General features: G+C 49.6%; 1 protein-coding gene across 3 annotated transcripts in view; it reads left to right on the top strand.

The window, feature by feature from the left end:
- The window catches only part of UPB1 (beta-ureidopropionase 1), a 33,252-nt gene extending 16,838 nt beyond the window's left edge, over positions 1 to 16,414 (top strand). Inside the window, exons 5-10 of one of the 3 annotated variants that reach the window (XM_015457577.4) lie at positions 2,144 to 2,305; positions 4,069 to 4,193; positions 9,768 to 9,849; positions 11,348 to 11,390; positions 13,128 to 13,282; positions 15,539 to 16,414. In XM_015457577.4, coding sequence (XP_015313063.3) covers positions 2,144 to 2,305; positions 4,069 to 4,193; positions 9,768 to 9,849; positions 11,348 to 11,390; positions 13,128 to 13,282; positions 15,539 to 15,622 — 651 coding nt within the window. In that variant the 3' untranslated portion in view covers positions 15,623 to 16,414. Of the gene's footprint in view, positions 1 to 2,143; positions 2,306 to 4,023; positions 4,194 to 9,767; positions 9,850 to 11,347; positions 11,391 to 13,127; positions 13,283 to 15,538 lie in introns of all 3 variants that reach the window. The other 2 variants (XM_005567784.5, XR_012418960.1) reach the window with 2 other exon arrangements.
- Positions 16,415 to 18,093: the final 1,679 nt, after the last annotated feature.

Here is an 18,093-nt window from a genome sequence, read left to right as displayed (position 1 = left end):
AGCTGCCAAATATGTGCAAGTCACAGAGCATGACCACAGCTGCTGGGTTTGGCCTTTCACCATGGAAAATGCACCTGTTTGGTTCTTGTTTTGCTAGATGAGATTAGATAAGACTATTTGCCACTTTTTTTTTTTAGCGTACTCTTAAAATTAGAGAGTGTAAGGCTCCAGAAGGGCCATTAGTAGCTTTTTCAGGCAAGGGAGCTGCAGCCCAGGGAGGGTGGTCGGAGGTGACTTTTGTAGCAAGTCTTGCAGCTGGCAAGTGGCAGAGCTGGCATTCAGGGACCAGAGAAGCCAGTTCCTCATCCAGAGCTCTGCATACTGCACTGCAGTTTGCTTGAGTCACAGAAGCTTCGATGCATGGCCTGTGTCTCATCAGCGTACAAATTGGTTTTGATTTGTCTTCATTAAAACCTCATGATATATGTTGTACGATCCCATTTATATAAACTGTCCAGAATAGGCCAATCCATAGAGACAGAAAGCAGATTAGTGGTGGCTAGAGGCTGGGGGTGAGGGAGGAAGGGAGTGACTGCTAATGGGTAAAAAATTTCCATTTAGGGGTGATGAAAATCTTCTAAAATTAGATAGTGGTGAAGGCTGCACAACTCTGTGAATATCTTGAATACTACTGAATTGCACACTTCAAAAGAGTGACTCCTTGTTCTGCTCTTTCCCACCTCTCACTGCTGTACTTGACCAATCTTAAAGTGAATCTTATGCTGTGTGAATTATATCTTAATAAAACTGTTACCAGAAAACCCATGAGGTGATGAATGGTCATTTATCCTTATTTTCACCTCTAACAAAAGAACTCTTTTCATTTCTTTGTATTCTCTTTCAGATTTTATACATATACTTAGGGGCTTTGGGGGCAGAACTATAATCATGGTGACTTTATCAATACTCAGTTGTGATTCCCAACATTGGTGTTCTTAGGCTGTAGAGGAAAAAAAATCTCTCATTCACCAGGTTGTTGATTTCTTGCTATGGAAAAAAGAGGAAGGAGACTGGTTAGGGGACTTTTGCAGATGATAAGCCCGAGCCAGGACTGGAGGAAGAGGGTGAAAGAGAACTGGTGCCAGAGACACTCTGCTTCCACAGGGACTTGAGGCTGCCCTTAGCATGGCTCCTAGTGTTGCCTTCGGAGCATGCCTCTCCCCTGTCCTGTTAAGGCCAGAGATCATGGTGGCTAATTAGAGTAGAGGACAAATGACCCGCTGGGCTGCTCATCCTGTGGTCACCAGGGATTGAGGTTCTTACTTGAGACAAAAGGAATTTGATGCCAAAGAAATTTGTTTTTTGGTATAGATAAGAAGTTTGATTATTCTTTTTACTCTTTTTTAAAGTGGTGATATATATGTATATATAGTACCATTGTAACCATTTTTAAGTGTACAGTTCAGTAGTGTAAAGTATATGCACGTTGTGCAGATCTCCAGAACTTTCGCATCTTGCAAATCTGACTCTATCCCATTAAACAGTAGCTCCCCGTTCCCCCAGTCCTTGGCAACCACCATTCTATTAATATTGTACTTTCCATTTCTGTGAATTTGACTACTCTAAATACCTTACACAAGTGGAATCATACAGTATTTGTCTTTTGGGGACTGGCTTGTTTCATTTAGCATAATATCATCAAGGTTCATCCATTTGTAACATAGAACCATGGCATCTAAGGCTGGATGATACTCCATTGTATGGATGTGCCACGTTTCGTTTATCCATTCACCCATTGATGGGCACTTGGGTTGCTCCCACCTCTTTGCTATTGTGAATAATGCTGCAATGAATATGCGTTTGCAAATCTCTTTGAGACCCTGCTTTCAATCCTTTTGGATATATACCCAGGATTAGGATTGCCAGATCAAATGGTAATTCTTGTTTAATTTTTTGAGGAACTCCCATATGGTTTTCCAGAGCAGCTGCACCATTTTACTATACTACCAACTGTTCACAGGACAATGTGATTCTTATTTAGCAAAGCATGGACATCAGGGTATTTAGTGTTCCAAACAACAAATGCAAGTGATTGCTCTGACCCAAGCCTAATGATTTAGTAGGATCATTAAATTCTTCTTCAATAAAAAACTACAACAATTGGTTTGAAAGTGGGACTCTGCTATATTTATCATTTTTCCAGCTGGCGAAGAACCATGACATGGTGGTGGTGTCTCCCATCCTGGAACGAGACAGCGAGCATGGGGACGTTTTGTGGAATACAGCCGTGGTGATCTCCAATTCCGGAGCAGTCCTGGGAAAGACAAGGAAAAACCACATCCCCAGAGTGGGTGATTTCAATGAGGTGAGCCACCCATAAGATGGATAACCAGCCCTGCTCACTTGCCTCTCCGTGTGTTGTAGATCTCTGTGGGACTTTCCGTGGGGAAGTTCTGTGCAGGATCATACTCCATGTCACGCACACTCCACTGGAGCACAGTGTGTGGCTGCGGTGTTCAGAGGGTTACCTGACATTGCTCTATATCACACAGGCAGACCGGATTCAGGCGGGACTCTCAGAGGAGTCCCAAACACCTTTAGCACAATGGGGCATATGTTTTTTTAATACAGCCTGATTTGGCCTCCTGAATTCTTTGAAGTAAGTGGTATATAAATTAAATATTGCACAAACATGAAAAGATTCCCATGGCCCCCTTCAGGCTCAGAGCCTAGGACGCCACAGCCCTGTCCTTGTTTGGTTTGGAGCGTGGCATTCCTTGTCTGTGACTCATGGAGGGGTCTGAGGTGGCCCATGTTTGTGTGTCAGGTGACAATGGACAAACATGCACGTCTGTGTAGTGTGCGTTATGTGAAGTTTCATGTGCCCATGATCAGGGCACAAGTTGGGGGGGCCATTTTTGTTGGTTAATGCCAACCCCTGGGTGGGTAAGATGGGAGCAGGTGGACGTTTGAAGGAGGGAAAAGAGCTCTGCCTAATGCCTAAGATACTAAATCTGAACTTGATTTGCCGTTATACAGTTGTTCAGGATGTGATGTCCCCAGTTCTCACTCCATGATTGTGGCGATCCTGGCCATTCTCAGGCTGGTCAGGCAGACAAGAAATGGCCTGCAGAGCTAGAGGAGGTTTCCCAGGGAGAAAGAAGAACCCAGCGTTTCTCAGTAACAGCTGGAGGTGGGGTGGAAAGACGCGCCCCTCACCTGTTTGCCCTGGGATTAATCTTTAGCTCCCTGCAGATAGCACAGGGCTTGTCTCAGCACAGCAGGATCTGCTCCAGTGTTCACCACGTACACACATCCTGGTTGCTGCCTGACCCTGGCCAGTTTTGATGGCCAGGATCAGGAGGAGGTGGAAGGCTCCCAGAGCAGATCTGTTTGGGACCCTGATTTGCCCTCTAGCTTCCCTCAGTGCTGTCCAGGACAGTGTCCCTGCCCTGGTACCCTTAGGAACAGACAGAGAGGCAGGGATGGGAGGATGGGGTCTGGTCCACCTGCCCCACAGGGACCTCCTTAACCCTAGGCAGAATGGAGAAGGTGTGCTTTCAGGGTGTGGTTCTACTAGAAGCTTTGGCCTTAATCATTTGGGTGAGCTATGTCCCCTCAGGAAACAGCTTTCTCCTCTGACCAGGCAGAGAGTTGTTTGGATGTGCTCCAGGTCCCCGGGGCTCCACTGTTCTATATGATGACATATGGTTGCTGAGGGCATTGACCAACTCGTGTTAACACCGACCAAACCTGAGCCTTGAGTTGGACCGTGATTGAAACCTTACCAGAGTTTGAAATAGTGTGGAACGTCATTGTGGGGATTTTTTGACATGTCAGAAAGGAGACTGGGCAAATGCTTAAGCCACTGTGATTTCCCCCCGGGGCTGGCTTATTTGGTGTCAGGGTTTTTTTTTGTGTGTGTGTTTTGTTTTTATCCTATTGAAATTCTGGAACTTAGAGTCACACTCAGGAGTGTAATCACCTCTGGACCATTGGTGATATTTCAGTTTTTCTGCCGAGTCTAAGAAAAGGGAAATCTTAAAGGTCAGAGGCATCAGCGTATGGCCCTTTGCTTTTCAGTCAACTTACTACATGGAGGGAAACCTGGGCCACCCTGTGTTCCAGACGCAGTTTGGAAGGATTGCGGTGAACATTTGCTACGGGCGGCACCACCCCCTCAACTGGCTTATGTACAGCATCAACGGGGCTGAGATCATCTTCAACCCCTCGGCCACCATTGGAGCATTAAGGTCACTCAGTTGGTGGGGTCTGGGGGGCTTCCTGGGGCACAGCCAGCTGAAGCCCAAGGCTGGTCTGTGGAGCTCCAAGGTGGCAGCAGGCAGGCGCAGCCACCAGGATGTTAACAGAGCTGAGCCCCCAGGACTGTATGTTGTACATATGACCAGCTTTTCAGTGAAAAGAATCCTCAAGATGGCAATGAGCAATCCCCCACCCGCAGCAAGAGTTAATCTACAGTAAAACACCAACCTCTGCTGTGATTCCGAACAGTGAGATGAAAATAATTCCCCCCTTTCCCTATAGTCACCAGGGGGCTTCAGAAAGCCCCACATTGGGCTGGGCTCAGTGGCTCACACCTATAATCCTAGCACTTTGGGGGGCCGAGGCAGGTGGATCACTTGAGGTCAGGAGTTTGAGACCAGCCTAGCCAACGTGGTGAAACCTTGTCTCTACTAAAAATACAAAAATTAGCCGGGCATGGTGGTATGTGCCTGTAGTCCCAGCTACTCGGGAGGCTGAGGCAGGAGAATCACTTGTACTTCGGAGGCAGAGGTTGCAGTGAGCCAAGATGGCACCACCGCACTCCAGCCTGGTGACAGAGCGAGACTCCGTCTCAAAAAAATATAAAAAACGGCCGGGCGCGGTGGCTGAAGCCTGTAATCCCAGCACTTTGGGAGGCCGAGACGGGCGGATCACGTGGTCAGGAGATCGAGACCACCCTGGCTAACATGGTGAAATCCCGTCTCTACTAAAAAAAAAAATACAAAAAACTAGCCGGGCAAGGTGGCGGGCGCCTGTAGTCCCAGCTACTCCGGAGGCTGAGGCAGGAGAATGGCGTGAACCCGGGAGGCGGAGCTTGCAGTGAGCTGAGATCCGGCCACTGCACTCCAGCCTGGCGACAGAGCCAGACTCCGTCTCAAAAAAAAAAAAAAAATATATATATATATATATATATATATAAAACAAAACCCACATCTAAGTCCTTGGAGCATAGTAGGTGCCTAGCCAGCATTGGCTCCTGGTTGGGGGACTGTGGATTCCTAGTCCTCACATCTGCAGCATCCTGCACAGGTAGGGCAGACATCTGGACAAGAGAAGCCACAAATGAGGGAGCCTGGAGATCAGTCAAGGAAATTTGTCTTTAACCAGAGAAGGATTTAATTTTTGTAATACATAACAAGTGTTTTGGTGTTAGCCTCACCCCTAAACAGATAGAACTGCCCTTGTCAAGGCAGGGTTGGGGGATGAGGGGAGGGTGGCCCTGGAAGCTGGAGAGCTGGGCAGTACCCCACCCCTGGGGCCCCTCATTTAGGAGGGGCATCCCGTGAGCTGATCTGACTGCATGACTGTGCTGCTGCTGCCTCTCTCTTCCACAAAGGCTGAGCATTTGGGTGGTTTCCAGTTTTGCATCACTACAAGTAACAGAACTCTAGGAATTTATGTGCAAATACTTTTCTCCCCAACTCACTTCCTTCCAAGCAGGATTCCTGCAGCAGGAGGTGCTGGCTTTCACTTTCTGTGGTCTTGGCTGCCGGTGTCATTGGCAGGACAGGGGTGTGCCCTGTCCTGCCATGGATGGGCAGCTTTGAGTCTCTGTCGGCCTGCACCTATCTCTCTTGTCTTCATTCTTGACTAAATTTCAGTTGAATTTCTTCTTTTTCTTTTTTTCTTTGAGACAGAGTCTCGCTCTGTCGCCCAGGCTGGGGTGCACTGGTGCAATCTTGGCTCACTACAAGCTCCGGGTTCATGCCATTCTCCTGCCTCAGCCTCCTGAGTAGCTGGGACTACGGGCGCCCACCACCACGTCTGGCTAATTTTTTTGTATTTTTAGTAGAGATGGGGTTTCACTGTGTTAGCCAGGATGGTCTCAATCTCCTGACCTCATGATTTGGTCTCCCAAAGTGCTGGGGTTACGGGCGTGAGCCACTGCCCCCAGCCTAATTTCAGTTGAATTTCTTCTAAACGTCAGGGTGTGACATTTACCTTTTCTTTTCATATAGTGCCCCTTTCTCAAGAGTAACATCCCCTCCGCATTCAACATTTATTTGCACAGCAGGTTCCTTCTGGAGCCAGAATGCAACCCCTCATCTGTTACCTTAGATCTACCACCCTGCCCATGTACCTGGAGATCTGGTCCATGTCCAGGTGGGGTACTGTTGGGTAGAAGGGGAAAATCAGGCCTCCATCTCCCCTCAGAGAACATGCTGGAGTCTCATGGTGGCCAGATCACCAGTGACAGCATTCATTGGTGGTCGTCAGTAGAGTTATTACTGGTCATCCAGCTACCAGGCCTGGGCAGAACTGTGGGGCCACCCCCTAGAGCAGCCTCCTCTGCTGGCTCTGGGTAAGACACTTGGCAAGCTCCATCTCCCCACTGGGGTCCCTAGAGGAACCCAAAGCACTAGGGCATCTGGCTTCTGGGCCGGGGCAGGCAAAGTTGTGGCCATGGACTCAGATGGCTCCTCGCCTTGTGTGCAGAGGCCCTCCCTCCCTAACCCTGCTATCTCGGGCTTTTATTAGCTCCAGTTAGGCAAACAGAAGCACCCCAGTGCAATATGCATATAATTGCTATGTCCTCAGCAGCCTATTAGGCTTATTAAAAATGATTGATTTTTCTTTTCTCAGCCAAGAATCATCCAACCCTTGGCTTTCCAGGCTGTGGTGAGGCTGGCAGTAAAAACTAACAGGTCTTTTGAAAAGCAGTATATTTCCTGAGCTCCTAAAATGCTCATGCCCTTTGGCCTGATAATGATATTCCTAGAATTGTAGCCTGAAGAAACAGTCTAAAAGAGGAGGGAAGGCCAGGCACAGTGGCTCACGTCTGTAAGCCCAACCTTTTGGGAGGCCAAGGCTGGCAGATCACTTGAGGGCAGGAGTTTGAGACCAGCCTGGCCAACATGATGAAACCTCATCTCTACTAAAAATACAAAAATTTGCCGGGCATGGTGGCCGGTGCCTGTAGTCCCAACTACTTGGGAGGCTGAGGTAGGAGAATCGCTTGAACCTAGGAGGTGGAGGTTGCAGTGCGCTGAGATTATACCACTGCGCTCCAGCGTGGGCGACAGAGCAAGACGGAAAAAAAAAAAAAATAGGAGGGAAAGGCAATGTATGTGAAGGTGCTCACAACAGCTTACTTTACAATAACGGAAAAGCTGACGGCAGGAGAAGTGTCTGGGCTAAGTACATTGCAGCCCACCTCTTCCACAGGTTATTGTACAGCCAGTAAAAAGAGTCATAATGAGGGTAATGCAAAGTGACGAAAGCCTGTGAGCAAGAAAAAGACATGTTCAGGCTGTGGTCAGAACTCTTGGAAAAAAAAGAAAAAAGAAAAAAAAAGTTTGCCTATGGACAAGGATAGTCATAGAGTGTGGATAAAAGGCAACAGGTGGTTTATTAGGATGGTAGGATCCTGGGTGGCTTTCTTAAAATGATGAATGATGGAATTGATAGTGTTTTTCAACACAATGCTGGGCAAATCCCCACCAACATTGGATCACAGCATCCAGAACCATCCATCCCCTTTTCTGGCACCTTCTGCCACCTGTATCAGACAGACATACACATGTGCATGCACACACGTGGGTCAGCAGGGTGTCCTCATTCATTTTTGAGTCCCACAGTTCAAAGTACACAGTAGTGTCTGAGTGCTTTTGATTAGGTTATCCTCATAATCCAAGGATGTGTTCCTTACAGCTTGGGTGACCAGAGATTTCTACTACCTGTGTACATTCACTGGCAAGTCACCGTCCTATCCTCTAGCTGCATCTTACCTTCCCACTGCGATTATTTTTAGGGATTTGTGTGTACTGCACTGGAAATATGGCAAACGTCCCCACTCCCCCATCAGACTTCATGATTCCTACACACACTGGGCTCTCACTCATCCCAGCTTCCTTTCCCCTGGTGGCTTTGAGAGCATAAATTTTATTGCCAGCTGTGGGTTTGGGTCCTACACAGAACACCTCCCTGGAGAATTTGCAACTAAGATGTTTATGGCAATTGCCCTGCAAGTGTCTATTTAATTCCTGAAAATGTCATTTACTGGTGTGTTTCTGTAAAAATCATTTCTGAAAAGTTTTGTCAGCTTGGCTTAGCAGCTGGGGGAAAAAAGCAGCAAAATGAGTCCCCTCAATCAAGCCTGTGATTTTTCATTTTTTCAGACTTGTGAATCCTCCTGAGAATTAGGCTTGTGACAAGCACCCACCCCCTCCACCTCCTCCCTGGTTTAAACCAGGTGCATGCTGTCAGGAAGGAAGATTCCAGGGCATTTTGCTCCCAGTCACACAGTGTTTCTAAGTGGGCATTACTCCTGTCAATCCAGAGTCTTTTTTTTTTTTTGAGACGGAGTCTTGCTCTGTCGCCCAGGCTAGAGTGCAGTGGCACGATCTCCGCTCACTGCAAGCTCCGCCTCCCGGGTTCACGCCATGATCCTGCCTCAGCCCCCCGAGTAGCTGGGACTATAGGTGCCCGCCACCACACCTGGCTAATTTTTTTGTATTTTTACTAGAGACGGGGTATCACTGTGTTAGCCAGGATGGTCTCCATCTCCTGACCTCATGATCCACCCACCTCGGCCCCCCAAAGTGCTGGGATTACAGTCATGCCTCATGTACAGTGCCCAGCCTCAATCCAGAGTCTTAAAGGTGTTACTCAGACAAAAGATAATTGGCGACAAGAAGGCCCACTGGATTCCATGTCACATCTTAGTTGGCGGGCCAGAGAAGGACAGGATCTCTGGTTGGGGCCATGTCTCCCATTGCACTCTCCCTTTGCAGGTGCTGGAGTGAAGAAGGCCCACAGCTCATCCAAGCCTGTGGGGTGCCTCCCTCCTGGGCCACTCCCTCCCTGGCCAGTAGGAGAACCAGGAAGCCTTTACTTAGAGACTTGGGGTTCAGAAGAGGGAACTGGGAAGTCACTGGGAAATGTTCCAGCTTGGAGGAGGTGACCCTGCTGCTGAATCTGACCTCTTATGCTATTACCTAAGTTCCTTTCTTGTTTACTGGCCCTGAAATCTCCCACTTTGGAGATTGCCTTGTAAGGCAGCACAGCAGGGTAGGAGAGTTAGGGTAGGGTAGGTAGAGCCTGCACTCAGCCCTCACAGGCCCTGACAAGCCCGCCAGGCCCCTGGCTCCCTTCTGGCATTCACCAGGAGAGGTTCTGCCCAGCCCAGCAGGTGGGTTCCAGGAGAAGGGATGGAGGCAGGAAGTGGTGGTTATGGAACTCCTACCACTTGGATCTTCACCTGCATGGGTCATTCAGTCTTCATAGTCTTCCTTTGAGGACATTTCAGAAAAGGAAACTGAGGCTCAGGATGAGGATTTGATCCAGGGCTGCCAATTCGTCTGACAGAGCGCAGCCACGTGTCTTATGCCTGCAGCAGGCCCTTCCCAGAGGCTGTTCAGGCCAGGGCAAGGTGCTGAGGACAGGCTGGCCTGCTTGCAGGTTTGGGCTGTGACCAGTGAGTCTCCTGGCTGTCCCCACCACCAGCCCAGGAAAGCCTACAACCAGGCCAAGCTCAGGGCTAAGCATCCACTGAGTCTGGCTGGAAAGTCGGCAACCTGGTTCCTCTTGGTCTTCTCTTACAGCGAGTCCCTGTGGCCCATCGAGGCCAGAAACGCAGCCATTGCCAATCACTGCTTCACCTGCGCCATCAATCGCGTGGGCACCGTAAGTCCCGAGGTCTGGCTGGGGGGAGGAGCCGCCCCCTGGTGGCCCTGGTGGGGACACCACGTTCCCTTTGCACACATCCAGAAATCCTAGGGTCCGGAAAGGGGTAAAACTGGCTTGGTCTGTTACTTTTTCAAGATCTCTCTGTCCTCTTGTTTTTTCTGTTTTTGTATTTGGCTGAAGCCATTTTGAAAAGATCTTTGACATGGCAGTTCTCACCCTGTCACGTCCAAATGTCCAGTGTATTTTCCCCCTTGACCCCATACACTAAACAGTTTTGACTGCCAAACAGAATGCACTTACTATATCTCTTCCTCATCCTTATTAATCAGATATCAAACTCTAATCAGAGGATCTTTTCAGTCTGAGATAACCAAGGTTTCCACACTAAGTCGATCTGACTTTAGCGGCATAAAGAAACCTGATGTTTTGGCTGGGTGTGGTGGCTCATGCCTGTAATCCCAGCACTCTGGGAAGCCGAGGCTGGCAGATCACCTGAGGTCAGAAGTTTGAGACCAACCTGGCCAATGTGGCAAAATCCTGTCTCTACAGGGCAGGCTGGCACGTACCTGTAATTCCAGCTACTCAGGAGGCTGGGGCATGAGAATAGCTTGAACAAGGAGGCAGAGGTTGCAGTGAGCCAAGATCGCACTACTGCACTGCAGCCCGGGTGACAGAGTGAGACTCTGTTCCCCCCAACCCTCCCCAAAAAGCCAGATGCAATGGCTCACGCCTGTAATCCCAGCACTTTGGGAGACCGAGACAGGTGGATCACCTCAGGTCAGGAGTTCGAGACCACCCTGGCCAACATGGAGAAACCCTGTCTCTACTGAAAATACAAAAAATTAGCCGGATGTGGTGGTAGGCGCCTGTAATCCCAGCTACTAGGGAGGCTGAGGCAGGAGAACTGATTGAACCGGGAAGATGGAGGTTGCAGCGAGCCAAGGTCACGTCATTGCACTCCAGCCTGAGCAACAAAAATGAAACTCCGTCTCCAAAATAAATAATAAAATAAATGAAAATAAAAGAAACCTGATGTTTTAGTTAGCCTGTGTAACCCCATCACAGGTTGATGTATAGTTTCCATTAGGCTTTGGAGGAAATACTGAAAGCAGTGTGTGTACCCGCCCACTGCCTTCACAGACCCTGGCCTGGGGTTTTTAATTACTTCAGGCCAGCCTCAGGTGTCCACAGCCCTGAGGACCAGTTTGTGCCCAGTGTGTTTCTCTTGTCTCAGATTATAAACTCCCCAAAGGCACTGTCCAGGTTTTTACTCTGCTTGTCAAATTCCCCGCTGGCCCAGGGCTGGCTGCTCAGCAGGGGTGTTTAATAAGCGCTTAATTGCCCCGTGAGTACAGACCATTCCAGCTCACCTTAACTGTTTCCCGGCTGACTCACCTCTTGGCCTGATTGCCGTGCTCTTCTGACTGAGTGAGCTGGAATGAGTGTAGTGGTAGTGCCACCTATAGGTTCCTCTTACCTTGGTCTTATTTCACAGGAGCACTTCCCGAACGAGTTTACCTCAGGAGATGGAAAGAAAGGTATGTCTCATGAACCATGGTGGCTGCAGTTGAGGAGTGGGCCTTCTTCTCCCCTTCTCTGTCTGCTTCCTCCGGTCAGGATCTGCCACATAGATCATGTCTGTGTGCCTGGCACCTAGGAGGAGGTGCCAACTCCTCTCTGCTTTATTGCCTGCAGTGTGGGAATCAGGCTGTGACTGGGGTGTGGATAGGCAGTCCTGGGCTTGAGGAGTGGGTTGGACTCCATCCATTCCCGGGACTGGTGTGAAGATGAACTGAGAGAATGTGGGGGATCCTTTGTGAGTTCTCTGAAAGGGAGAGGGGCTCTCATTCAGCCTGTGGATCTCCCTCTCCACTTTTCTTTGTCCTTGTCCCCCCTCCCCTTGCCCAAACCAGCTGTACAGATGCCACAGGGCATTGGCATGGATGCCCCTGGGTTTCTAGAGTCTATGGCTTGTTTTGATCCAAGGGCACATACCACTTCACCTCTGCTAAGAACCCTAAAGACTCCTTTCCCATGTCCCTGGCCAAGAATGAGGGAGGTAGGGACTGCCTCCCTCACCAAGGAGGTATCTGAACTAGCTCAGAGTGTCCTCTAGAAAGCTGGAAGGGGGCCGGGCACGGTGGCTCATGCCTGTAATCCCAGTACTTTGGGAGGCCAAGGTGGGTGGATCACCTGAGGTTGGGAGTTCAAGATCAGCTTGGCCAACATGGAGAAACCCAGTCTCTACTAAAAAAAAAAAAAAAATTAGCTGGGTATGGTGGCCCGCACCTATAATCCCAGCTACTTGGGAGGCTGAGGCAGGAGAATCGCTTGAACCTGGAAAGTGGAGATTGCGGTGAGCCGAGATCGCGCCATCACACTCTAACCTGGGCAACAGGAGTGAAACTCCGTCTCAAAAAAGAAAAAAAGAAAAAAGAAAAACCAGAAGGTTCTGAGCGGATCTGTTTTCCAGGAAAACACTTCCTGAAAGGGTTGCAGATGCCCCCGCTTCAGGCCCCCGGCTTCTGGAGTTCCTGATCCTAGTTACTGCAAATAGAGATGCAGAAAGAGCAGGGGAATGAGCATCCACTGGGTGCCTGCTGCATCTGGACCATGCTAGGCCCTGCCCAGCCCCACCTGTTCCTTACACATGTGTGGGGTGGCTGCTAGTCCTCCCTGACTGGTGAAGGGACCAAGGCCTGGAGGGAGGGTGAGGGTGATGCAGGTGGCAAGGCAGATGAAGGCAGAGCCTCCAGCTCACTGTGGGGGCCCTCATAGGAAGCCCCCAGAGTGTGACCTTCTGATTTCCTTAGGCTGTGGGTGGGAGCAACACCTCTCAGAAGGGTGACATTTAGACATTTCCCCAGGGGCAAAGGGGAGCAGCATAAGGGGGCCATTTGCAGCAATCTGCTGGGCCTTCAGGCCTGAGATGAGACACAGGCCTTTTGGGCCTCAGCATTTTGCCCCTTAGCGGGGCAGGCTGGCACGCGCCTGTAATTCCAGCTACTTAGGAGGCTGGGGCATGAGAATAGCTTGAACAAGGAGGCAGAGGTTGCAGTGAGCCGAGATCGCGCCACTGCACTGCAGCCTGGGTGACAGAGTGAGACTCTGTTCCCCCCCTGGCCTCCGCCCCCCAAAAAAAGCCAGACGCAGTGGCTCATGCCTGTAATGGTATGGACCCCGTGTCCTGGGCCTGCCTGAAGGTGCCTGACCCTCTGCAGAGCCCACAGTGCATCTACACAAACTCACAGATGTGTTTCTTTCCTCCTTTGAAGCTCACCAGGACTTTGGCTACTTTTATGGCTCAAGCTATGTGGCAGCCCCTGATGGCAGCCGGACTCCTGGGCTGTCCCGTAACCAGGATGGACTGCTGGTTGCTAAGCTCAACCTAAACCTCTGCCAGCAGGTGAATGATGTCTGGAACTTCAAGGTAGGTCCCCAGGACCCCTGTTGTTGCCTGCCCCTCTGCTTTGGCCCTCATCCTGCTCTCAGGGCTGGGAACTGCTGTTGTGGGCTTGCCCATGGCAGCATGAGGTACCAGCTCCCACCCGAGGTCTCTGTATGAGCTGAGGGTGGAATCTCTGCCTCTTTGTTGGCTCCTGGGAGGAACAGTTGGGTCAAACAATGTACAGGCAGCAGGCTGCGATAAATTCTCCTCTCATCTGATTTAGATTCTGGGTGCCTTCAGACAAATTAATCTCAATTTCATTTGTCCAGAGAATAGAATGGATTGGCTCCTCTAATCCTTTTTCCTTTCCAGGCATTTGCACTTATCACAAGATAAATGTGCATGTCTGGTTCTGCTTGTGGCTAGTCCCTGTAGTCTAGGCCTTGATGATAGCAGGAAATGGGTCATGCAGAGAAATGGAATCTAGTGGCTCTGCCACAACCTTCCTTCCTTGGTCACCTTAATTAAGCCCCTTCTGCTCCCAAGCCTTAGTACTCCCAGTTGTAAAATAAGGGGGTTAACTCGAAGGTCACATGCTGGCTTTGACACCTAATGCCCTGTGATGTCAGGAGTCAGAGGAATGGAGGCGTCTGCCCTCCTAGGATGGGACTCCACCCTAGAAGGGCTCACAGCTTCAGAGTTTGCTGTATTAGTGTCCGAAAGTATTTCCACCAACTCAACACCCCCTTTCCTTTTTTTTTGGTGGAATAGAGGGCATGGAGACAAGGTCTTGGCTCTGTCATCTAGGCTGGACCGTATGGCACAACCATCGATCATGGCATCCTTGACCTCCTGGGCTCAAGCCATCCTCCCACCTCAGCCTCCCGAGTAACTGGGACTATAGACATGCACCACCACCATATCCAGCTAATTTTTAAATTTTTTATAGAGACTGAGTCTCATTATGTTGCCCAGGCTGGTCTTGAACTCCTGGCTTCAAGCAATCCTCCCACCTTGGGCTCCCAAAATACCAGGATTATAGATATAAGCCACTGTGCCCTGCCTCAGCCACCTTTTATAAGCAAATCGTATAGCAAATAAATGTCCATTGTTATAACTGACTTTCCCCGGTGTGACTGAGAGACCACCAGGGCCTCTAATCCACCCAGACATGGGCTTTTTTGGTCTTGATCCTGTTTTCTGAGCATGGGTTCCTCAGTCTCGGATCCTTGTCAGACACACAAGGTGTTGGGCATGAGAGAGTCTCCTGACCTCTCTCTCCTCTTTCTGGGCAACTAGGATGAATGTAGGATTCCACCCAAATCAGAAATCGGAGTCAAGAATGCTGGCCAACTCTTTTTTTTTTTGAGACGGAGTCTTGCTCTGTAGCCCGGGCTGGAGTGCAGTGGCCGGATCTCAGCTCACTGCAAGCTCCGCCTCCCGGGTTTACGCCATTCTCCTGCCTCAGCCTCCCGAGTAGCTGGGACTACAGGCGCCCGCCACCTCGCCCGGCTAGTTTTTTGTATTTTTTAGTAGAGACGGGGTTTCACGGTGTTAGCCAGGATGGTCTCGATCTCCTGACCTCGTGATCCGCCCGTCTCGGCCTCCCAAAGTGCTGGGATTACAGGCTTGAGCCACCGCGCCCGGCCTGGCCAACTCTTTTTAATAAGTATCCCAGGAGCAGTAAACCAAGTGTTTTCTCATTAGACACTTCTTAGAAGCAGAAGCCTTCCCAACTTTGGTAATGGGCATGAGCTCCTGTCAAGGCTTTATGGGAGTAGTCCACCTTGGGAAAGGAGGGAGGGAGGGAGTGCGTGCTGGGTGTGAGCACCCTGGGTGGGCTTTCCAACCCCACTAGGCTCTGTATCCATGATGAGATGCCACATGGAGTAGACAGAACTCCAGACCCATCCAGGAGCCCCTGGTTCAAATCCCAGCCTTTTCTACAACTGGCTGATGACCTGGAGCAGGTCCTCTCTGGGCTGTAGGCTGCTCTTCTGGGGAGCAACAGGACCACAGGACTCCCCTTCTCCCTCCTGCCTCAGCAGACCACACTTTCCGGATAGACAGGTCGAAGAGGTCACAGCAGCCAAGACTGGGCTGTATGAGTCATCGTGGCATCTGTGAACTTTGCCACAGTACCAGAATCAGTGCCAAGAGGTCACTGTCAATGAGCCTTCCTGATGCATTCATGTCCCATGACTGCCCTCCAGTGGCAAGAGGTGGTGGCGTGTAAGCGATGGGGATTTATAAAACCAGAACCTCTAAAGTACAAAAGTATATCTGTTTTGCTTTCAGATGACGGGCAGGTATGAGATGTACGCACGGGAGCTCGCTGAAGCTGTCAAGCCCAACTACAGACCCACCATCGTGAAAGAGTAGCTGGCCTCAGTGCCTGCCTTGGGGTGAGGAAGACACCTCTGCCCCAGTGGATTAGCAAGGGTGGCAGGCGTAACACGTCCAAGTTATCCCCAATAACATTGTCCAGCTTGGCTTTAAAATCCCCAGGCAGGGGGAGGGTGGCTTGGGGAGTGACTTCTTAATGGATAAGGGGTTTACTTCTGGGGTATTGGAAATGTTTGGGGACTAGGTAGAGGTGAATGTACTAAATGCCAGTGAATTTGTGTATACTTTAGAATGTTTCAGTTATGTGACTTTTACCTCAACTAAAAAAAAAAATGCCCAGGTACTGCTTGTGCAGGTGGATTTGAGGTTAGGCAGATGATGCTGTCCATCCTGTACACCAGTGGGAAGAGGTTGAAGGCTGATCCAGAGACCCTGAGCCTACAGCAAGGCTGTGGTGAGTGGGATGGTCTTTGGATGTGTCGGCTTAGCTAGACTACAGTCCCGAGTAATTCAGTCAGACACTAATCTAGGTATTGCTGTGAAGGTATTTTGTAGATATGACAAAAGTCCATTCCCAGTCGACTACGTAAGTGAGATTATCTCAGATAATCTGGGTCAGCCTGACCTGATCAGTCAAAAGGCCTAAAGAGCAGAGCTAAGGGCTTCCCTGAGGAAGAAATTCTGCCTGTGGACAGCAGCCCAGCGCTTGGCGAGAGTTCCTGACAGCCTGCCCCTCCTGATAGCCTGTCTTACAGAGTATAGACATGACTAGCCACTTCTACAATCACTGAAGTCAATTCCTTGCAATAAATCTCAATATATGCCCTACTGGTTCTGCTTCTCTAGTTGAATCTGACTGATACAGATTTTGGTGCCAGAAGTGGTTCTAAACAAATAGAATCTTAAAGATGAGTTTTCTGCATTGGTTCTGGATTTTTTAGAATTCTTCTCTAGTTTGATTGAACTTAAAGGCATTAATGACTCTATTTCCATAGAGTCAGGGTAAAGAGGGTAGTTGGTAGTCCACAGCATGGTGCAGCAATAGTAATTTATGTGCAAGGCCAGCCATCAGCCTGTGCCCAGAGTTCCAGCTTGCCCTTTCTGATGGCTTGTCCTGTGGATATCAGACTTGCCTGACCAGATTCCATCATCATAGAAGGTCATTTGTTGCACTAAATCCTTGTATATCTCTATCCATCACCTACTAATTCTGCTAGTTCTGCTAATGTGGTTGAGCTCCGTTTTACACATCAGATTACTCACCTCTCTACACCCTGGTTTTCACATCTGTCAAATGGAACTGGGCCAGGGGCAGTGGCTAATGCCTGTGATCCCAGCACTCTGGGAGGCCAAGGCGGGTGGATCACTTGAGGTCAGGAGTTCAAGACCAGCCTGGCCAACATGGTGAAACCCCATCTCTACTAAAAATACAAAAATTAGCCAGGCATGGTGGCGCGTGCCTATAATCCCAGCTACTCAGGAGGCTGAGGTATGAGAATTGCTTGAATCCGGGAGGCAAAGGCTGCAGTGAACCGAGATCACGTCACTGCGCTCCAGCCTGGGCAACAGAGTAAAAGCCTGTCTCCAAAGAAAAAAAGAAAGGGACCATATTCCTGTTTTACGTCAAGACAGTGGTAAAAGACAGATTAGATGGGCCAGGGAGCCCCTTGGCAGTTTTCAGTGCCGTGCCTATTTAGCCCTGTCCTTACACAACACAGCAAGAGCCCAATCTGCCAAGTCTCAAACAGCAGTTGACCAGAGTATCAAGTTGGGGGGTGGGGTTGAGATTCTGTAATTCCCCACTTACTGTTCCCAAATCAGAGAAGGCAGTCTCATCCCTTCACTGGCCCAGCAGCTGAATTATATGGAAACCTCCACGGCAGGGCTAGGGTACTCCTGGACAGCCACCAGGGATGAGAAACCCTGATGGAGCTGCCTGGCCACAGCTCTGCAGTAACTTCCTTGAACTCTCTGTGCTGCAGGTTTTCACTTTACCTAATGGCTTCCTTGTACCTTTAAAAAAAAATTCCAGTCCCACAGACACGGTGAGCTTTTTTTGCCTGGTCCTTTAGCTTTCAAAACCTTAGTGTCAGCCAAGGCAGGCAGATCACAAGGTCAAGAGATGGAGACCATCCTGGCCAACATGGTGAAATCCCATCTCTACTAAAAATACAAAAATTAGCTGTGCGTGGTGGCGCACGTCTGTAGTCCCAGGTACTTGGGAGGCTGAGGCAGGAGAATCGCTTGAACCTGGGAGGCGGAGGTTGCTACGAGCCGAGATCGCACCACTGCACTCCAGCTTGGCAACAGAGCGAGACTGTCTCAAAATAATAATAATAATAAAACTTAGTGTCTTTGGTTTCTAGAAAGAGGGTGTAATCAACCTAATACACAAGCTAGCTTAGGTGACAAATTGGTGCATTTGTGAAATAGGCATGAATAAATGCACCACAACTCTTTGATTATCGCAACTCTCATTGCCTGGAAACAGAACAGTCAGGCCCATC

This window comes from Macaca fascicularis, chromosome 10 (genome assembly GCF_037993035.2).
Source record: "Macaca fascicularis isolate 582-1 chromosome 10, T2T-MFA8v1.1".
NCBI classification, from domain to species: Eukaryota; Metazoa; Chordata; class Mammalia; order Primates; family Cercopithecidae; genus Macaca; species Macaca fascicularis.
Note: the sequence above shows the minus strand (reverse complement) of the source record. Positions and strands in the feature narration are given on the sequence as shown.